At 36.0% G+C, this 23,424-nt stretch overlaps 2 protein-coding genes across 2 annotated transcripts; both read left to right on the top strand.

Annotated features, from left to right (window-relative positions):
- Positions 1-5,745: 5,745 nt before the first annotated feature.
- LOC116246717 (transcription factor PHYTOCHROME INTERACTING FACTOR-LIKE 13-like) lies at positions 5,746-7,468 on the top strand. The gene is made up of 5 exons (XM_031618547.1): positions 5,746-6,129; positions 6,209-6,301; positions 6,512-6,577; positions 6,713-6,778; positions 7,172-7,468. The coding sequence occupies exons 1-5, from the start codon at positions 5,746-5,748 to the stop codon at positions 7,466-7,468; spliced, it is 906 nt and encodes a 301-aa protein (XP_031474407.1).
- Positions 7,469-13,086: 5,618 nt separating this feature from the next.
- On the top strand, positions 13,087-13,594 carry LOC116248816 (non-specific lipid-transfer protein 2). Its single transcript, XM_031621799.2, has one exon. It carries the CDS (start codon positions 13,166-13,168, stop codon positions 13,451-13,453), a length of 288 nt encoding a protein of 95 aa, XP_031477659.1. The 5' UTR covers positions 13,087-13,165; the 3' UTR covers positions 13,454-13,594.
- The last annotated feature ends 9,830 nt before the right edge of the window (positions 13,595-23,424 follow it).

The following is a 23,424-nucleotide window of genomic DNA, read 5'->3' on the forward strand; positions in this document are numbered from 1 at the left end:
GACTTAAAAACAACATAAAATATATTTTCAATGCGCAAATAAAATTTTATAAACCAGAAAAACTTAGATTCCTGTCTGCCCACTAGAAAATACATTTTTTAAAAGTTTCGTTCCAATTTTATCGGATGTCTCGGAAGAGATTCGTAAGCTTCCCAACACAGAGATCAAGGCTTTAATTTTGCCTTTTTTTTCCTACTAAAAAAGAATTTGGCAATCATGCATGTTTAAATATTTAGTAAAACAAAAATGCATGATATTTCAAGTCCCATATCAGCGAGCGTCGTTTTAGATTGCAGTTCCTGGAATATGCACTGGTTGGTACTAAACCAAACGCAGAGATACATTGAAGTCAGGGAGATGGAGATAAGCGCCATGACAATATTACTGGTACCAACATGACCTCAAGCCTTTTCTTTCTCACTCTAAAGCTTTACCATCTTGAAACAGGCTCTGGCCATGGCGAGTGGACTGTGCACCATCGCGACTTTGGCCTTCCCTGCTACTCAGTGCCCTCAATTCTGGCAAGTGAGACAGAGAAGGGACGAAGAGTACTTGCCTTTTGGCAATGGCGTGCAGGCCATGGGGCGCTGCTCCGCCACCTGCCTGCCTCCTCCGCTTAGTAGTTTGGCCCATTCACTTACTTCAGCGGCTTCATCTCCGCCATTAATGCAAGGCCTGATCGCACCGCCAGTTCAGATGCCGACTGTCGCTTGTTGGCCTCATGATCTTCCCTTTAGCTATACACTGCCTAATCTTTCTCAGTATCAGCATATGGGAATGACGATCCAGGTTTGCAGTAAAGCCTACAAGACTTGACTTCTGCCAATCTAAACATTACGAGACGTATATATTTATATTTGTTACATCTTTCACGAGTAGCATCATATATTTAAATGATTACATATGAATTGATTCAATCAGTTAACTCAAATTGGTAGTAAATCAATTTGCTCAAATTGGTAATGCGACACTAAAATTTTCTTCTGTCTTTTGACATGCTGTCGCATTCAAATTGGTTGATCGTCAAGTCATAGTTAAAAATTAAAGATCTATCTCTCAAAGTACCATAAATAAATTAAAGTACCATGAACCGTTAATGTAGCATGAACCATCGTTAGTGTTCTTGTACCAACTAGTTTTTAATAACCAACTTTTATTTTTTAGTTATCCAGCAATATCCAGATAATTTTGAAGTTTGAACTCTCTCTTTTATATATATATATATATATATATATATATATAGAGAGAGAGAGAGAGATGACAGACACTGAGGTTTTCTTCCTTGCAGGAGAAGCGAGAATCATGAAGTGAAGGCTCCAATGCAGATAAACGGAAAAAGGCAAGACATTTCTCTCTCTCTCTCTCTCCCTCTCTCTTTCTCTCTTTAGATCTCTCTTCCTGGTTTTTGTTTCTCTATTTCTTGCTTAAGCATGGTGATTGCAGGCTGAATTTCTTGTGCGCAAATTTTGTGTCTGTGGTTGCACTTTGGACTTGCGCTTCATGCTTCACGCTTCACGCTTCACGCTCTCGGACGGGGCAGCACTTGACTCTCTAAGCATCTAAACGGCTCCTTTGTATGTACATTACTATTGCATCCCGTTTCCAAATAAGAGACCTCTCTCGATCTTTCTTTTTTCCTCAAATTGTTTTCTTGCCAAGGCAAACTTTTTATTGAAAATCTTATGAAAGCATGTCAGGCTTAGATATGCCACATTTAGGGGTCATTTGTGCAATGGAAACAGTAACACATAGTGTGTTCATGAATTTGCTCTGATCATTGGTGCATATCCATTAAACAATCCCTTTTAACTGCTTGGCTTATGTACCAAAAGGTTGGTCAAAATAAAAAGATTCAAACCTAAGCATGTTTTTTGTTATGTCATCGAACTTAAAAGAGTTTTGTGAAATATTAATATAGACAACAATCTTTAGAGACTAAGAAAATTTAATGACGGTTATTGGCTTAGAGGTTCACAGGCTTTTTGGGAAGTGATCATTGACGCTAAAAAGGAGCAATGCCTCTGCCATTATCTTATTATTAATTACTTCGCATCAAAAGATTAATTACTTTGAACTGATCACAACTTGGTCATTCAAGGGGTTGGTCATCCAACTTGAACTGAATATGAAAACACTACAAAAAATGACGGATTCACGGATGAGTGGGAAAACAGACGTCGGTGAAAGCTCACTTCTGCCGATGTCCAGGTTTACTTGTAGGTGAAGATTGTTTTTCACTGATCTCTGAAGGTGAATGTCGATGAAAAATAGCCTTGATCGACGTGTGCCGTTAGAATGTAGTTTAAATCCAGCTTTTACTGACGTTTGGTTTGCGTAAAAAGGTTACTTTTATCGACGTCTGTTTTTATCGACATGCGATCGTGCTCGCATTCATGAAATTGTTTTTCGACGAAGAATTACCGAAATCCAAACAATTCGTCGATACAACTCCACCTTCATCGATGTGCATCCTCCGGACACTGCTAATATAATTTTTACCGATGCACAGCGGACGTCGGTAAAAGTTACCTCCTAAGTTTCACCAACTTTTTAAGTGGAGCCTTTACATAATTTAGGTCTGAAGTAAACATTAACCATTACTACACTGCTATATATATCATTGAAGTCATTTATATATATGCAAAAGTTTAAGAAATTTGAAAAGAAATTATAATTGGATACTGCATAGTTGGCATTCAACATTGATCCAAATTACATGCAAAGTGAAACACTAGAACCTGAAATTTGGATTTGGGTATCGGTTGGCGATATATATCCGCCAGATTTGGTGTTGAAGAAAATAGTTAGCGATCATTCAAATGTGATTACTCAGCAGGTTGAATTTTTCTTATACCATTGACATCTCCAGGTAACAGAATTCATAACTTCGGATGTATCATATTGAGTATATCTAGGCAAATCAATCATCTAAGTCTCTTCGTTCACCAAGCCTCCATGAGTCTGTGGAGTGTTGAAGGTCACCCTCTGTTGGGACATCTTGATACAAGGATTTTTACATGGTTTCGAGGCCAAAGTTCTCCTCTATCTACGGTCCGGCACTGTTTCTTACTAATTCAGAATAAAGAATACAAGACACAACTGCCCCTCTTAAACATGAGGATTAAGGTAATACCGTAAAATGACAACACTGCATGCAACTCAAGAGGGCCATGAGCCCGCCGGCCCCAGATCTGTGCATACAACAAGTATGCATCAAAGAGGATGAAGGGTATTTTTGAAATTTTTTATAAAAAATGGGTATTTTAGACTTTTAGAGTAAAAATAGATTTTTCACAAGTTACACGAGTTAAACGCTTATACGAGTTGAACGAGTTAAACAAGTTACATGAGTTAACGTTTACACGAGTTAAACAAGTTAATGCTTACACGAGTTAACATCAAACTGAGTCAATGTTTAAACGAGCTAAATGGGTTAAACGAGTCGAGTTCGAGCTCGATTTTTTGTAGTCAAGTCAAGCTCGAGCTTGCTATAAAGAGATCGACTCAAGTTCAAGCTGAGCTCGAGCTTGAGTTTTTTGAGTTAAGTCGAGCTTGGCAAGCTTCTCGTGTGCACCCCTATTTGGCCCCTAGTCACAGGCAAATTAATTTCTTCTTCAGCCCAGGGATGGCCTTTGCCATTTTAAACCGTTTTTTTAAAGCACCGATCAGTACACATGTAATTCAACCTATGCCCCATCAACATTGTACTCTATTAATACAAAAATATTATACGATACTGTTTGATGTTTTTATTTTAAAATGTTAGGAAGAAATTGCACTCCAGTCGAGAGAATTTGATGTTTATCCAGGGACTATGGTAACTGAGAATTTAAATAGTAGGGTGAAGCCCATGAAAATGGAACTAGTGGGCCGAAAAAAAAGAGCTAATTCCATGAACTCACAGACAATTAAAAGAAAAAAGACAATTAAAAGAAAAAGGATGGTTGAAAGTAATGGAAATTAAATTGAATTGATGAATGAGGTTGCAATTTAGTGATTCAATATTAAGGATTACAAATATTTAAAATATAATAAAGACGAATATTGTAGGACAAGATTATCAGTTGATCAGTCCCGAGTATCGAACCAGCCGCCAACTTGTAAAGTTCTGTTGAAAGGAAACATATAAATCTGAACCATTGTAAGAGAAAAGAACTCTTTGGCAACAGTAAGTTTGTCACTGTACATGATACAGATTCATGAAAAGTTGTAGCAAATTCATGAAATATTGGTGAATATTCTCCTTTAATTAGAGTAGTTTCATAAAACAGTGACAAACTCTTTCTATTACTAAACTACACCAAAAAGACCATTTGGTGATAAGAACAATATATGATTGTTCAATGATAAAATTATGATAGATTCATAAAACACTTCTTCAAGCGATCTATCAATTTGTCTTAAATTTGAGACAGATTTATGAAACACTCGTGTTGCAGTAACTCTTTACTATTGAGTCAATCTGAACTGGCTGACCAGTTCATATCCATCCCTGATTTGACAAATCAAATTTCATAAAAGCACGCTAACTTTTAAAAGTACAATAAAAAAATGCTAAATAATTTGAATTTCTTTTATTATCTAAGTTACTTAAAAGAACAGTTAATGAAAAAGAATTTCAAATTTTCTCATGCGCTGCATCAAAAGTACTTTGGCGTTTTGTAGAACTTTTCATTTTACAAATTATTAATCACAAATCAAAATTTTTATGAAAAAAAGTATCTGAACAAGACAAGGCTAATTTAATAGGAAAGGTCCAGTAAAAATTTGGCTTCTGCAGCGATATTGACAACATTGTAGAAGACCAACTTGCCAAAGCACTCTGATTGGTTCAACCAAGAGAAGTGAAGAAAAGGCAGGAAAAAGATGACGGAGGATTAAAAGAAACTTTCGTTCCACTCTAGCTGCATTCTTATCTGCAAGATTTCTAAACATATGAAGCTCGACTCCTTGAGAAATTTTTTCAACAGGAAGGCACATGCTATGGAGGAAACTCTGAAACAGGAAGCATCAAGCATGTCATGGATATTTTCTGGAAATAGGTAATTTTCTGAAAAAGAAAAAACAGCACGAGTTCAAATGAGAGGATGCAAAATATCCAGATAAAATTAGCAAGTTCTGGATATATCGCAGACTTTCAGTACACTGGTTTTACTCACTGGTCTGGTATGCCCGTGGTAGGTTTGTCTGTGTGTGGATGGCAGTACACTGATCTGCAAATCAATGGTCATGGCGGTGTTTCCTGTTCAGCTGTAATACAGAACGGCCTGAACAGATGCCCCTAGAACTTCTTTTTGACAGAACTGACAGAAAAAATTACGCCATTGCTGACCTTACCATTACACCGCACAGTGCATGCATTAGATACAGATTGAGCAATCGTAAACAACAGAGACTGCATCATTAATTTTCAGGTGGACTAGTCTGCAACTATTTGATGTCAGACAATGAATTGGGTGCAATGAAACTGCGTTAATTTTTGTGCAATCGAGCAATAGAACTCAAAATTTTTAAGTTTTCGAATTTAATTGCAAACCGCAGTTATCATCAGCATTGGCCACGGCGCATGAAGGTGATCTTCGTCCGCCTAAAAAAGACAAAGAATGTGATGTTCAGAAAAGATAAAGCGAGAAACTCCATTCACATTGTGGCACCAAATTATCCTCCTTATTTATTCACCCTCTCTGCAGGTTCTCAAATGCATGCCTCAATCTGCCCTCTCCCTAAACAAGTTTCTTCTTCACCATGAGGCATGATCTCGACAGTTGGGACTGTTTCAGTGACACCATTGATCAGTTTATAGATTTCCAACGTTTTTCGACCTTTTCCCGATCAGAAGAGGACTCTAGCTTAATGGACCTAGAGTTTCTTGGCTATGAGGATGAAACCTGTCTCTGCCCTGATCCGCTCCCTTGTTTTGGCTCTGATATGAACTCAGCCGATTCAGTGGGCCACTTGGTTGAGGCTTCTTGTCAGCTGAAGGAAACACAGGTGAGTCATCCAGGAGGATCAACATACCAAAGCTTTGAGACAGATCTGCCCGGATCAGCAAACAAGTACCAGGACGCAGTCAGTGGAAGCAGTAAGGATGAAACAGACAAAGAAAAGGAAATCGTGGAAATCATCAATGTAAGCACTTTTTCCCCTCTTAGCTGCACAATATATTAGAATATTACCAGATAAGTAATAAGGTTTGAATTTGAAACAGGTTCCTACCGAAGAAAATTCGACAGTGGACAAGAAAATTGAAGGTTGTAGCAAGTTTCTTCGCCAGCAGAAGATCCGGAACATGAAAGAGAGAGTAAGCATAATTTATTTTTGTCCTTGAGGGAAGAAGATAAGCACAGGATATTCCATATCCATGTCTTAATTATGTCATAAGGTTTCTGCCTCTGTGCTTGATCATCTTTTACTAGATTCAGACTAATCTCCGTACGCCTTCATTGTGTTCAGTTAGAAACTGTGAACTTTGGTTCATCAATTACTATATTATTCTGTGCTATATTGACAGAAACGAAGAAAAAAGATCAGCAGGCAGATGGAAGCCTTGCATAAACTTATGCCACATTCAGACAAGGTACTCATGTTTGTTTGCTTGTGTGTGCATGTGTGACTGTGCCTCTGTGAGAGTCTGTGTGTGTGTATGTCTTCTTCTGAAATTTGAATCCTTATATGGGTGTGAAAAAGTTGATGATGGCTGCTTAATTTACAGAGTGATAAAGCCTCAATCCTAGCTGATGCAGTTGAGTATATACTATTCCTCCAGCTAAAACTTCAGGTAAGGAATCACTCTTTTTTCAAGTTCATTATATATCAATTTCATTGGTTCATGCCCCAAACCGTCCAGTTCCCTAATACCAGCTCATAACAAGTAGATAGAAGCAAAAAGAAAACATGTCACTAGTTGTTTAAACAATTACTTTTCTAATTATACAGATGTTTTTTCATGTCTACAACTATGAGAATCAATACAGAAGGCTAAAAAAATTCTTAGAATTGATTTCTATTCTTTTATGAAAAGTTCCTTACACACTTCAAAAATATTGTAGCATATACTAATGTCAGCTGGGGAATTATCACAAAGCCACTGGCAGCAAGTGACTTGAGCTAAGTTTTAAGAATTGCTACGTAAATTTTCTGCACTTCAATATTGTGTCATCCCCTTCAACAGGCTTTTGGAATATGTAGCAACATGCACATACACCCATCCTCTGCAGCTACACAACTCCCGCCATCGTATCAGTACTGCTGGGGGCAGATGGCGCCGGTTATCGGAAACCTTCCCCTTGGTAACGGCTCGCCTCCTTCATTTGTTCCAGCTGCTCCGTCACCATTGTCGCTTGGGATGCCGCTTCTACAGAACTGCCGGCCTTTACATCAGCCTGAGCTCTATCAACATGCGCTTCAGGCAACTATCCCTCAGGGCTTCATATCTCTAATCTCTCTCTCATTTGTGCGCAGGAATTGAAATCAACCAGGCAGTCTCTATGACCGGATGATTTTTTTTTTTAATATGTGAGGAATTGAAAACCGTCACAAATGGTGTATTCCACGACGACGGTTGATTGACCATAGTTTTTAGCTATAGAATGCACTATTTGTGACTGTTTTTAGCACCATAAAACAAAAAACCATCCTACTATAGATGTAATCGGCCGCTGATTTCAATTTTTTTATCATAGTCACAAATAATGACTCATAGTTTTAAACAGGGAGGTTTTTTTCTGGTATAGTATGGCAGACTTGAAAAATAAGGAAAAAACAATATTTTAAAAAAATAAAAAACTAAAAATTAAGGAAAAATAAAATAAGTGAGAAAATAATAACACAAACATCAAAAGATAAAAGATAAGTAGATTTGCAACCAAAAAAAAATAGAAAATGAAAAATACTATTTGGCATTAAAAAGGTGAAAAAAAATGAAAAAGATCAAAAAAAGGGAAAAAACGTGTTCTTTTTAGTTTTAAACGGCATTTCATTTTCTCGCGTTTTTTCATGTTTTTTTTTTAAATAACGTGCTTTTTGTGACTATTGAATTTCTATATATGTGTATATCAATGCCAATATGGACGACCGTCCAGCATCCTCTTCACCTACCAGACAATTTTTGTAGATCCAACTTCATAAATCCTCTTCTCTCCCCCTTGCAAACTCAACCTCACAGATGAGATTTGAATGGCGATGTTGCATAATATATAAGAACATCGTTGGAGCCCTTGTATGAACTGATGTGGTTTTAGGAACCCCATATTTCCAAAAAATATAAAACACATTCAACCTTCAATATTGCTTGTAAACTTTGATATATATATCCATTGAATGCTTCATAAATTTGAACATTTTGCTTACATTCAAATTGTTCTAGTAATAAGTTTGCTGGGTGTAGGCTCCGAACCTTTCCCATGCAACGCTGCTGCGCAATGAGTCTCTCCACCTTTTTGTTGCTAAAGAGTCAAAGAATACGATCTCAAACTTAATAAAAAAATATATGATACTGCATCAAAAATAATAATACCCAAGAATGGAGGAAGGCTTGTGGTTCAGTTTTAGAAGCCAAAAACCATGTTGGAAGCTTCGATTCCGTAGCTGTAACGCCTGCTCAAAGAAAAACAGCAAAGTCTTTGAGAAAGCACCAAAACTTCAGAGAACATCAAAAGTAGTTGGGTAGCATGAACACTGTGAGTAGCCGACCCCAAAGATGAGGGTGAATTGATGACACACTTATTTTAATGTTTCATAAATCTATCTTTCAATCTTTGGTGTACATTCATGGAACAGTCAGCTCACTCATAAGTATCGTTTGATTTATCGAGATGGATGGTTTAGATAAAAAAAAATTGATGGGTATTTTCATCATGTAATATTAGTGAGCATGTTTCTTTTCAACCATTCATCAGAATAGATCAAACTTCCTTCGTGAATGAGTTGTAGTGGCTCAGGATAGCAAGAGTCACCGTTCTTTCACATACATACATATACATTCTCTCTCTCTTTTCATATATATATATATATATATAATTTACTAATTCCTCAACCTTTGAATAATTTTTTGCATGACATGCAGGACAAGACAAAGCAACGATAAAAGTGATTTGAATATTTGGAAGGTGTCATTCGCGTATCCGGGCAATGTACAGCTAGCTTGCACACCCTTGGCGGTGGTGTTTAATACAATATGCTCGACCTACCACAGCTTCTTCCTTGCCTTGTCTCTTGCCGCCACCTTTTCGCATGTTGCAATGCAACCTAGTTGTGCCTTGACTCGATATCTTTTCAACCTTGTTTTTTTCTTTCTTTTGGTACTTCCCTTTGCTTTCGAATGGTTTTCCAATAATCTAAATATATAAAATAATATGTACGGTTTTTTGGGTCTTTAAAGGAGAATTGTAATTCACAATCTTGGTGACATTATAAAGATATATAGAGACACACAACAAACAGGTCAAAATTAGTTTAATTCTTTTTTAGAGTGGTTTTCAGGTGTCTTTCCCACCAATTTTGAAATAAAAGAGAAAGATTACAAAGGAGAGAGAAAGACTATAAAATGGAAATGCATAATAAAATTTGAAGACAAAAGGTCCCCAAAATATAAGAACAAATCGCAAAAACAAAATAAAAAGACAAGTCAACAGCACCATTATTAAAATGTTAATAATTAGTCTCAAAAGAGTGGAAAATGTTAATTATTAGTCTCAAAAGGAGAAAGTTCTTAAGAAAATGGATGTTTAGCTTCTTCTTTTTTTAATTTTAGCCAAATGAGGGTACTACTGATGCTCCAAGGCACTTATGCCTCTCCTCCCTCCACCTCGCCTTTAGAGTTCAGAGCTATTTTGAGACCTAGGTGAGAGACATTATACCTGTTAATTAGAGTACCACGCTCATCACCATTTGCAGTTTGAGCGAAGAACTCCCTAAAAATTAAACGGTGACCCGACTTTCACCAGCTTGACCAGCAATGCTATCCTAGCACATCTTTTGACCGTAAGTCATCGAACACTGACCTCCTTTAAATTACATGTCTTTAAGACCAAATCGTGGCTATGGAGTTCAGTCAATATATTTAGAAAGGGCTTCCCCAGCATATATGGGAAGAAATTGGGAGCGATCAATATTTTGAGGGTAAATACAACGTTGAAAGTTATGTCACCACCTTCTTCTTTCTTTTCGTTGGTGTATATTTGTTGCAAGATGTGCACGCAACTCAATCTTCTCTACATGCAGCTGAGGCCCCAACCCCACTTCAAAAAAGATATTTTAAAAAATTTACATGTAAATTTTAAAAAAATTTATGAAAAATGATATTTCGGCTGTGTCAAAATTTAGAAACTTTAATTCGTCCCCCTTTATGAAACATTTCTAACTCTGCCCCTACTGCCAAGTGAGGCACAAAATAGAAGAAACTCAAAATACTAGATATGAGCTGATCACTTTCTCAAATGGGTGGTCGATTTATCATAGAGGCAAGCGCGCACATGCACACACACATATGTAATGAAAATACCACCCTTTTGAAGCTCTTTATCTTGTCTAGGCTCAAGCTTAGCCAAGCCGAGTTGAAGCTTCATTGATCGAGCTCGACCGAGCTGAGCTCGAGCCGCAAGGATCAAGCTCGGTCCGATTTACATCCAAGCCGAGACGGGAATACCGTCAATAATAACTGAGGGCAGAGAGGCGCACCCAGATCATTCAACAAAAGTGAGTCTAGAAATTTCTTTTGACAGAATGGACGCACTTTTGTTAACCTGATCAGGTGCGCACAACTTTGACAAGCAGTGAAGATGACAAGCCGAAACCATTTTTGTTTACCTGCAGATAGAAGAAATCTTGTCATCATCTGCAATAAATTGTTGCCTGTAATAACAAAAATGGATTTACTGAGTTCAATGCAAGATGGTAGAAGGTTTACTGCCACCAGAATCGTCATGTCAAATGACACAGTCCTTTTACAAACCATGTGCAAAGAACATGACAAAAGATCAAGCGAGCGCGCGCACACACACACACATATAAGATAAAAATGAACTATGTAAATGTGTTTAACATGCCTAAAATTATGAATACCATTATAAAAAAAAATTGGACATATGAAATTCTGTAAGTTAAAAAGTTTCCAATAATTGAATACTAAAAGTCTACAAATTCTTATTTATTCAAGTAAAAAAAATAGTTTATATAAATATGTATATTAATTTGTAATATGTTGGTTTTGAAGATCCATTTGCATTGCAGATATTTAAGAAAACGAGTAAGAAATTAAACGTTGAAAATATGTTGTGTTATCTGAACTCTTTTTCTGAATATTTAAAAATCATTGCTAAAAACACCATGCAATGAATGCATACTAACAACAGTTTATAACACAGCGATATATACATATATATATATATATATATATATATATATATATATATATATATATATATATATATATATATATATATATATATATATATAATTTACATGTGTAGGCGAGCAAAATGTCATTTTGTCTTACAAACTATTTTGCAAATAAGAGCCATAAAACAATTTTTGGTTCGCTAAGAGATTATTGTCTTTTAGTTGTTTTGACGGTTTTACAGAGAGAAGCTTCTAGACTTTAACCCTTCTTTTTGTCTTTCCCTTTTTCCCAATCTTTAAAAGCTGGCCGCTTAATTTATTAAATTCTTCATTAAGACCTGAGTTTCGTAAAGACTTTTCAGTACTTTAAACTTCTAAAGCAACCGCCATGGGCAGAGGGAGGGGGGCCGCGAAGGCCATGGCCCCACCGTGGCAAATGGAAAAAAAATTACATTAAAAAATACTAATTTTTTAGTGCGCAATGTATTTTTTAGAGTTGAATTCAATTTGGCCCTACTTAGATTCAGAGGTTGGACTGTCGGCCTACCCTTAAGAAAAATTCTCGCTCCGCTCCTGACTCGCCGCCCATCCAAAAGGTGGACCAAGTGGCCAAGAGTCCTACCCATTTATCTAGTAACTGCAAGGGGGCTCACTCTCAATTATGAGCTTGATTATCTTCACAAATCTTTCACTCACCATAACCACCCACCAAACTACGGGTAAACCTACCAGGCAGCAATATATATACTCAGCTATTCTCTCATCTATGGTTACCTATTGATCGCCTTAACAGGAGGCTCGTAGAAGCAAACCTTGAAATCTACTTTTCTTCCTTCATCAATTGTGGTGGTTGCTTCCATCATTTTGTGACAAATATTTTACTTGTTTGTTTGTTTCAGATGACCATGTTTGAACAATAATAGCAATTTCCTGGTGAAACGTTCACCTCAATGGATATTCCTTGATGAAGCTATATCATTTATATTCTGTAACAAAAGTTTAAAATGATAGAGAAGGTTTGACCGACCTTTTTGATATGATGTATAAAACATTGTTACAAATATTGTGAGAATTTCGAATAATCTAGTTATATTAATGAGAAAAACAAGTAAAACGAAAAAATTGGGACATTTCACGAAATTTCGAATAATTTATTTGAATGCTCTGCTAGTCTGCTTCGATTCAATTAATTTTGGCAACAGAAGAGAAAAGCGTGATGGTCATTCCTGTTGCTGGAAACTGTGGGTGAAGCCAAATCAGAGCGTTGTTCTGTCAATGACTTAGAGAGAGAGAGAGAGTTAATGCCGAAAAACAGATTCACCAAATTTTGCACAGAAGGGATCTTCCTATCTTGATAAGTAGTGGAGAAGGTGATTACTCAAAGATCACAGTGCCTCCACTAAGACACTTTCTGTGGCACTACCAGAATCCTCTAGGTCAAGTCATCATAACATACTATCTTCACTAGGACCTAAGGATTGCAGAGAGATTATTAGTTTAGCAGTCCAGAATCAGATCTCAACACCCACCACAGAAAACACGAACTTGCTCTTGCCAGTGAGACTTCAGAATTCAATTTGAGATTTAGTTCAAGGATGTTCCTAATCACTGGGCACAAGTTCGTGAAATTGGTGACATGGGTTTTCTGGAATTCTCATAATTGTTAAGCCTGTCAGGAATACACACCCAAATCTCTCTCTCTCTCTCTTTCTCTCTCTCTGATTTTCTATAAATTCCGGTGGGATGTGTTCTTGACATCATGTAATTTACATTCCACTTTCCAAGATTTCCTTTTCTTCTAGCTAGTGCATCTTTGGTAGTCCTGATAATGGAGAAGTTCAAGTTCTTTGCTGTGGCTTTCCCTATCCTCGTAGTACTACTTCTTGGAAAAGCACTGCCCTGCTCATCAGTCACTTGTGATCCCACAAAGCTGAGCTCATGCTTGGCTGCAATTCAAGGCTCATCACCACCTAGCCATGCTTGTTGTTCTGGGCTTAAAGTCCAACGATCTTGCTTCTGCCTCTACATGAAAAACCCCACTCTCAGAATGATGATCATGTCACCAAAATCACGGAAAATTGCTTCCTACTGCAGGGTCCCCTTCCCCAGGTGTTAAATCAGATACTGACAGTACATATGTACTCTCTCTCTCTCTCTATATATATATATATATATATACATATATATATATATACATATGTATGGTGCAAGTGACCGAAGTACTTGAAGTTCTAATAAATGAAATCTGATTAAGTTAGCTACTGTTCCATTTCTGTTGTTTGTTGATGTTGCAGAGCCATTTTGAAGAAGACAGAAGCCATTTGTTTACCACCGTAACTTATTGAGGTCATGCACCAAGGCTTTCAATTCGTATACTGATTATCTTAATGGGAAAAACCTCAATGAGCTAGGGTGACCATATTCTTGCAAATCCCAAAACTGTATTCTAACTGCATCATAAGCATAGTTGCATATTACTACTGAAGTTTATGCTTTATACAATCAGGTCCATCTAGTTTGAAATGAGTGAAATTAAATCATTTACAGCAAAATCATGTGATAGCATTGTGATTAGCAAAAGGGAATTCATGGGTCACTCTTAAAACTACAAAATATTGCTGGCAAGATATACAATTCGTGAATGCTGCTGTGGCAGCCCAGACGAGAAAGGAAAGTGGGGGGTGGAAAGGGCAAACCCAGTTTCCGATGATGGCGAGCACTGAACACGAGGAGAAGACCGTGGATCACTAGCAAGTAGAGGATGTCTCCAGATAGGAGAAAGTGGGAAGGAGTAGCACCAACAGGAATCAAAAAGATACTTTTTTAATCTTACGCCCTTCACCCCGATCAGCTATGCTACACCTCTACAATGAATAAGAACTTTCTTTTCTATAAGTTGCATTAGATCTTATGTCTGTTCCAGCAACCTGCCCATACAATATTGGCTTATAACATGATTTTCAGATACGATAACGAGAACAACACTGCCACCATCTGATAAAAAATTGTGAGCCTAAATCTCATGAATGTGGAGCACAACATAAAAATATATGTCCAAATGGTTGAGTTCCGGATCTGCCAAATACGAAAAAAATCACATCTGCCAGAAAAAAAAAATAATCATCACAAGCAACATTGCCAATACATTGTGGAATTGGCAATGTCTTAATGCGCCTTAAATACCCATTAAATATCATCAGGTCTTTGAAATATCGAAACCACATAAACTATATGTGCTTCCAAACCAATCACACTACCGAATTTTCCCAGTGCTCTCCTTCATACAGCTTTCTTGATTAAATCTGAATGAGTCCAAGGAAAACACATCGAATAGATTTGATATATATGGCGATCGGCAGTCATTGGAAAGGAGAAGCACCAAGAAATTGTATATGTCTACTACAAAGATTCAATTTTTAACAATGACCAGTGCATTTCTGGTAGTGGCTGAGGCAAGGATAATTCATTAAGATCTTGTGCAAATTAAGCATTCTTCTGACATACGACTAAACAGGACTTGGTGAGCAAGAAGCGTAAAATCTCGAGATGCTTTGTCACATTGACAATCAAACAAAACATCTGAAATTCCCAAGGCTAGGGACTCTCTTTTGAGGGCTTTTCCAGAAATTTGCATGATTTCCTTTGCTGTAAATGATAAATGAGAGCTTTCGTTTATTGGTTTTCTAGGTATGGCTCTCTAGTAGGGATTTAAGTCAAAAAATGTTCAAGAAGAAGATCAACTATGGTCACAAACAAGTGACGAGCTAGCATGCCATCATCTGAGTTGTGTCAGTTGTAACAGGTGTTGCGAACTGTCATCATAAGATCTTTTGGGATATTGATGATGACAGAAGAAGTGCATAATTCAAAAGATCGTGAGATCATAGTTTAATATTGTTGGGGAGGATTGGAATTAGAAAAATCATCGCTTCATATATAGAGTGCGGTTTCTTTGCTATCAAAGGAAAAAAAGGTTTTCTCTTTTAAAAGGGGTGCTAAAGTTTCATTGAGCAAGAAAAATGACAGAGATGCAGACAGAAACTAAAAGATGATAGTAAGAGCTGGTACTTTTCATTGCAACTCATGCTGCATTATTTGTTTGGCATGATCAAACTGAGGATACTATTAAGTTTGGGCTTTAGACAAAGATCTTCTGTCCTGTTCATCAACTGAAACATGGTCCTGGATGGATCGTTGAAATAGCTTCAGAGCTTGTTAATGCAACGTCCAAAGTTCCAAGGATTCTGTGATATGATGAGATTCAGTCAGCCACCTTGATTTCTATGGGCAACGATGATCTGACTTTTTGGGAAACTCCGGTGCTGAGGGGGCTGATTCTTCGATCAGTCAATGGGATTTAACTCAATTCAGATAATGAGAGATGGATACAACGCATTCGGGAAGCCATTAACAAGGCTATATCAGATCATATGGATTTTCTTAGGTGTAAAACGATCAGCAAAGTGAGAACCTATAATAGAATATCATCCAAAAAAGTTATTAGACTTGGGCACACAGGCTCGTAATGTGTTGTCTTTTGATGGCTCTTCCTGGTTGACTCTGCATTTTCTTTCTGTTCCTTCCTTTTATTTTCTGTGTCCATGTAGTTTTTTATTTTTTTATTAAGAAAAGGGGATTTCCCAGCTTTTGAGAAAAACCTTATTGGGGTTTCAAAGCCTAGAAGTTCTTTTAAATGTCTGTTGGGTTCGATCAGTTAATGCAATATGGAGAAGAAGAGATTGATCGTCATTCCTGTTATTGGAAAATGGTGAAGTCAAAATCAAAGCATTGTGCTGTCAATGACTGAGAAAGAGAAAGAGAGAGAGTTAATGCCCATCAAAAGATTGCCCAAAGGAAGATTTCCATATCTTGATAAGGGTAAGTGGTGGAGAAGGCGACTATTTCAAAGATTTCACTTTTTGTCGCACTACCAAAATCCTCTAGGCTAGGTAATCAGAGCATGCTAGTGCTTCACTAGAACCTAAGTTCTGCAGAGAGATTACTATAATGATCCTGCATTGAATCTCATAACCCACCACAGAAAACGTGAACTTCCTCTTGCCAGTGAGGATTCTAAATTGAATTTGAGACTTAGTTCAAGGATGTTCCCAATCATTAGGCACAAGTTCGCGAAATCAATGATATGGGTTTTCTGAAACTCTCATAATTGTTAAGCCTGTCAAGGATGTAGACCCAAAATTCTCTCTTTCTCTCTGATTTCATATAAATTGTACTGGGATGTTCTTGTAAATCAAGTTCCACATTCCAAGATTTCCACTTCTTGCAGCTAACGCATGTCTCATTGGTAGTCCTGATAATGGAGAAGAAGTTCAAGTTCTTTCCTGCTGTTCTCCCTATACTTGTAGTACTTCTGCTTGGAGAAGTGCTGCCAGGCTCATCAATTATTTGTGATCCCACAAAACTGGGCTCATGCTTGGCTGCATTTCAAGGCTCATCACCACCTAGCAGTGCATGCGTCTCCGGCCTTAAAGTCCAACTACCTTGCTTCTGCCTCTACACGAAAACTCCTCCACTAGAAGGATACTCGTGCATAGTTGGCAAACCCGTGACTCGGACTCGGATTCGTTTCGGCTAAAAACTGGGTCATTGGGTTGGTCATAAATTTTTGTAGTACTTTTTTTCTATAAATAGATGAAGATGGCAAATTGGTCAGAATTTCACATCTCATTTTTCCATCAAGTAAAACTGAATAATTAGTAATATGAGTATTTATGTATATTTAGTTAAGTTAAATAAGAAACTTTAGTAGTCAGCAAAAAAGAACATGTAATTGGTTGATGATCACAACTGATTCGGTGAAACCTGACTCATGACAAGCAAATGGACGATCCTAGCAGACTTGAGAAACTTGCGACTCAGATCAGCGAGTTTGCCAACTATGAATCAATCGTTTTCTAATGCAGGATTCCCTTCCTCAACTGTTAAATTCAGATGCTACAGTCACTGTGTACTCTCTCTCTCTCTCTCTGAGAGAGAGAGAGAAAGGCTGATCAGGTTATAATAAATGAAAGCTGATCAGGTTACTTATTGTTTTATTTATGTTATCTTCTGAAGCAGCAAAGCTGCTATTTGCAAGAAGAAAGGCGCCGTTCTTTTAGAAGCATAGCTTGATTGACGCCATGCACCGCGGCTTTGAATTCATATGTTGATCATCTTGATGCAGGAAACTTTAATTTGGTTTACTATATTCTTGAAAATTCCAAAACTATATATATTCTTACTGTTCCATTTATGTTATCTTCTGAAGTCGCAAAGCTGCATTGCTGATCTTAGTGGAACAAACCTCAATGTGGGTGACTATATTCTTAAAAAACCCCCGTTTTTTTTTTCTATATTCCCGGTTTTTTTTTTCTATATTCTTAAAAAACAGGGGCGGATAATGTGGGTGGCCTGTAAAGATAGTTATTGATGGAAATCCATTGCCAGATTTGAAAGTAAACTCTACCCACTATTCTTAGATATATTATTGTTTAAAGAAGCATATACATTTGAGCAATCTACTTTTTTTTATAATTTTATGATTCGTATTTTATATATTTTCTTTCTCGAGCTTAACCGAGCCCAGCCCACTTAACTCAAGCTCGACTTGTTTAGGTTGTTGAGTTCACTTCTTAACTCAAACTTGAGTAGCTTAAGAAACGAGTCAGGTTCATCGAGCAAGTTGAGTCGAGCTCGAGTCAGCTTGACTGATTGAACAGCCCCAGTGTGCGCCCTTTAAGCCTCTTTTTCAGGTAACTTCTTGCTTCCTCGAAGAACCAGGTGCAAATTAAATTATGAGATCAATATGTTTTATTTTGCTTGAAAAGCTTTATTAACATCAAATATTGAATCGGGTAATTATCCTTTTATGCATTATTAATTGTTCCTTTCTCTTTTCTTGCTATGATATCTCAGATATCGTCTATAAATAGAAGAAACTATTGCTGAAGTGTGGTTGAAATGAATGAAAATTAAAGTTGTTTTACTTTACTTTAATTTTTCAGCTTTCCTAGCAATTTCAAGTCATTGCTAGTAGAGATGTCAACGCATCAGATTCAAATCAGACATATCCTTAATCATATATGCTTTTCCGGATATTCACATATTCGGATTTAAATTCGAATTCAAATTCGAATAAAAAAAATTCATATCCGAATTTAAATCTGAAATCCGATTTTACAATCAGAATCTAAATTTTTTTGAACCGGAATTTGCCAATTTTCAAAATTTAATAGCATTAGATACAGTACATTGGTCAAAAAATGAATTCGATCCGAATCCGAATCTGAATCCAAATCCAATCGGATATTTATGTATATCCAAATTCGAATCCAAATCCGAGCGATGCCATTTATTAAACCGAATCTGATCCTATTTCTTAATCGGATATCAATTCATATCTGATTTTTTCGAATCGCATCGGTCGGATATCCAATTCAAATTTGGATATATTGACATTCCTAATTGCTAGTGGTAGTAGTGGGGCATACATGGCGTTGGGAGTGACAATATGATTATGAATCATTTAAGTATGCAAGGACCAATACTTTTAAAAAAGGTGAATGACAACAAGCACTTTAATTTTAGAAAGACGCCTTTACATTAATTTAATACGTCAACGCATCAGATTTGGGTCTAATTCATCATTTAATAGATCAGTTGGCCTAATAATTGCATATTCAGATCCAAATTCAGGTGAAGAAAATTTTGGACTATATCATAATCTGATCTTAGAACTGTAATCGGACCCAATCCAAAATCCAAGTTTGATTGTAGATCGGCAAAATGGAATCCAAATTAACCTCATTTGATAATGATGTCAATATCCAATTTTTAAAGTTGAATTCGATTTTGGTGTTCGCATTATACACATAAAATCAAAGACAAAGCCTAATCCCAAAAGACGTTTTCTATTGAAATTTCAGAACATTTTCCATGTCCAAACGATTTCAAATCCATGGAGCTGAGATCCTCCTTGATTTGAGTTCACCTAAAATTACTTCCACACATATTAAAATTATAGTAGAAAATAAAGTTTTGGACTTTTAAACAGTGATGAGGTTTTTCTCGTGTATAATACAGCGACCTTGAAAAAAACAAAAAAAAAAAAAAGAAATATATGATAAATTTTTTTAAAGAAAAAAAACTAAAAATGAAGGAAAAATAAAATAAGTGAGAAACTAATAACACAGACATCAAAAGATAAGGAGATTTACAATAAATAAAAAATACAAAATAAAAAATGAAAAGGTGAAAAAACGAGAAAAAACACTTTTTTCATTTTTGACTTTTTTTTAAAAAAAACGTGTTCTTTATTTTTAAACATCAAATTAATTTATTGCATTTTTTTGAAAAAAAAAGTTTTTTTGTGACACTATCTAAAACCACGGATCTGTGGTCAGAACACCTCCCCTAGTCTGTCAAAAATCCCTGGTTTTTACAACGCAACACGCATTTGATATTCTCAATTCAGAAATCCACTGTTTGTTTAAGCTGTGGATTTACCCAAATGCGAATCCCAGATCCAAGGCTATCAAACACGACAGGAGTTTGACATGGTTGTATAATTACGCTAGTTCTTATCTTGATCTTATTGACCAACAAAAGATGCAAAAATATTTGCAGTAAATTGAGAAAGAATTATCTATAATGCACATACCTAATCCTGTCTTAGCATTCACTGACTTGGAATTATTCCTGGTCCCAGTAGCGAAGACCACAAAATGAAGTGCTTTTCTTCTCCAATCATTGATTTAAAAAAGATTAACAATTGAAGCAACAGGAAAGAACAAACTTAAACTTATAAGATAATGTTTGAAAGTTTACATTCCGATGCTGTTCATGGATTTTACTAATTTCAGGGGAAACTTTAACCTCTTAGAAAATAAGTCTCTATATTTTGACTCTCGCCCAGGGTGCCGGGGCCCTCGGACTTAATGTGTTGGACCTTTTTGGGCTCTCCTTCCTTTTGCCGTTTGGTTTGTAATTATTTATTATTTGTTCTTAATAAATAGGGATGGGAGCCCTCTCTTCTAGCAGGTTTGCATTGGAAAGTTCAAAGGACTTTTACACCGAGGCTTCGGCTTTTTACTAAGGTGAAACTAGTTTAAACCTAGTTATATGTGTCATATTGGTGCATAAATTTTCGTTAGAAAGTATGGATAATGACTAAAATACCTTTAGTTCATACTCGAAAGAGAATTTTTTGCAAAGACAAAAATGAAAATGAAAAAAAAAAAGTAAAAAGATTATACAAAACATTTTTTAATAAATTACCAAAATGTCCTTCCTTCCTTTATTGTGTATGCCCCTAGGCAGGCATGCAACTTTCTCTGCATTGAGGTGCACGAAAAAGTTGTGCATGGAAGGCTTAATGACCAGAATACCTCTCTTCAAGAAAAAAAAAACCCAGACAAGACCAATTAAAAAAGTTAAAAGTTAAAAAAAAAAAACATTTGTTTTGAAAAATCTCCATACTATCCCAACTTTTCCTATAAAAAAGTTAAAATTTTAAAATATATATATATATATATATATATATATATATATATATATATATATATGAAAAATTATTATATTACACCAACTTCCACTTGTGCATGGAAGGCTTAATGACCAGAATACCACTCTTCAACACAAGGAAAAAAAAACCCAGACAAGACCAATTAAAAAAGTTAAAAGCTAAAAAAAAAACATTTGTTTTGAAAAATCTCCATACTATCCCAACTTTTCCTATAAAAAAGTTAAAATTTTAAAATATATATATATATATATATATATATATATATTGAAAAATTATTATATTACACCAACTTCCACCCTTTTTTCTGGTGCATAACTCAGTCTCGTATGAGGTCGACCATATGCACAACAGGATAAACCAGTGGGGCTAATACCCTATTGAAAATAGTTTTTAATTATTGAAAAAAAAAATGTAGAGAAATGTCATCTACAATAATGAGATTTGAAAGATATGTTTAACCTATCTTCTATAATTATGACTTACTAATCACGTCCTTTTGGCGCTCCTCGCAGTTTGCATTCACACTGGTAAGTTGATATTAGTTCCAGTCACAAAATATTAAAAAAACATTTTTAAAAAATAAATGAAATAAAAAAATAAAAAATAATTAAAAAGAAAATAAAATATTCAAAAAGTAATCAAAAGTTGACACATGACAATCTTAAATTGGCAATCAACCAACCAATTACATTTATATTGATGGATTTAGGCCAATTTCGACAACATTTATGTAAGGTCAATAGAGACGCTGGTATAACATCACTTTCTTGGTGTTTTCCTAATGTTGGGTGGGTTCGAGGGACCCCCAAATGTGACCTTCTTGGTAATTGGACCAAATTATAGTTTCAAATTTTGGATCATGGCTCCTGCTGCATTTTGAATCCCTGTGGTTGTTGTCACACTCTAGTGTACTACTCGCATATATTCAAACTGTGGTAAGCATTACTCTGGAAGTAAATGGCGCAACCTTAAGTTCACCCATTCCTAGTTTCGGCCTCCCTGGTGCTTACCCAACCCAAAATTATGATTAAAACATGCAAGTGCTCCATTTATATACTGCTTAAGGACTTCAGTTTCAAGCCATAGTCACAAAAAACGCGATAAATTAAATCATTGTTTAAAACTAAAAAAAACAGCATTTTTTTAAACGTTAAAATGAAGAAAACACATTGTTTTTTGAAAAAAAAATGTTAAAAAAAACACGTTTTTAAAGCTTTTTTTTTTTGCTTTTTTTTTTAATGCTGAACAGTTTTTTATTTTTTTTATTTTTTATTTGTTGCAAAATCTACTTATCTTTTGATGTTTGTGTTATTAGCTTCACACTTATTTTATTATTTTTTCATTTTTAGTTTTCTTTTTTATTTTTAAAAATTTACCTTTTTTTCAAGTTCGTTGTATTATACCCGCGAAAAAGCTCGCCGTTTAAAACTCAGAAATGTCATTTGTGACTATGGTACTTCCAAAAGAGATATAAAGTTCCATATATGGAGCTGGATGCATGTATTTCATCCCCAATAACACATACTGCATTATCATATTGTAATATTTCGGTAATTATACTCCCATTAGATTTGCAATATTTAAATATACAAAATTAACAAACTCGATCAAAAATTTTGAGGGTAGAATCAAATGAGACTTAGTAAGAAAATGTCATCCACATCTGATTACTAATCAGATCTGAAGCATCCTACTACTTAAATTTTGGGGCAATCTAAGAGCTTCACACAGAAGCAACTAGAAGAAGACTATGAGATTAACTTCAAGAACCGGCAATTCTAGTATGTGGACACAAAGTAGAGTTTAAAAATATTAAAGTCCTTTTTGGAAATATATTAAATTATTATGCAACAAAAGTTATGGATCTTGACCCGTTAATGAATGATATCAGGTTACAGTTGGAAACCATTTCATCAGCAATTTGGTCGGTCATTAAATAGTTCCCAAGAAAGTCTTCAAAGAAAATGGATCTGGGTCCACTTCTTTAATACCAAACTCTACTCATAATTGAAGGGAAGAGACACTTCCTGTGTTCTATAACAATGAAACTTGGAGTCTGTGGACTAAAGGGTGGGCTCTCTTTGCACAAGTAGTGGTTGGATGTGCCCATCCCAACCACCAGACATATGGACTGGATCCATGCTCCATATATCCTATCCAAGATCCACCTACAAATACAATCAATAGGGTCTGGATCTCGGATCTTATATGGTCGACCAAGTCTATGCGGATCGTCGGAAACAGGTCTAAAACCAAGCCGAACCGAGCCCGACTCGGTTCAAACACACACGACAAGCTATGGCCTAGGCTCGGTCGCGGAAGCTTGCCGGACCAATGCTCGTGATCCAACTAGTAATTAACATTTTCTCAGTACTGAAACAATACCATGTTTTGACATATCTGATCTTGTTGCCATCAATAGGTAGACACCATGGCTGATCAAAGTTGCTAGAGCCTGCTCTTGTGAAGCCCACTGCTTGAATAGGACCCCCCAGAAGCTTAAATATGAGGAAATGTCATCACAGACTTAGTCATTCTAACTACCAAAGATAATATATTAATGC

This window comes from Nymphaea colorata, chromosome 2 (assembly GCF_008831285.2).
Source record: "Nymphaea colorata isolate Beijing-Zhang1983 chromosome 2, ASM883128v2, whole genome shotgun sequence".
Lineage (NCBI taxonomy): Eukaryota > Viridiplantae > Streptophyta > Magnoliopsida > Nymphaeales > Nymphaeaceae > Nymphaea > Nymphaea colorata.

Coding starts and splice junctions, on each gene's coding strand:
- LOC116248816 (XM_031621799.2), top strand. CDS start 13,166: ATGGAGAAGTTCAAGTTCTTTGCTGTGGCTTTCCCTATCCTCGTAGTA.
- LOC116246717 (XM_031618547.1), top strand. CDS start 5,746: ATGAGGCATGATCTCGACAGTTGGGACTGTTTCAGTGACACCATTGAT. Junction 6,302..6,511: donor TCCGGAACATGAAAGAGAGA/GTAAGCATAATT, acceptor CTATATTGACAG/AAACGAAGAAAAAAGATCAG. Junction 6,779..7,171: donor TCCTCCAGCTAAAACTTCAG/GTAAGGAATCAC, acceptor CCCCTTCAACAG/GCTTTTGGAATATGTAGCAA.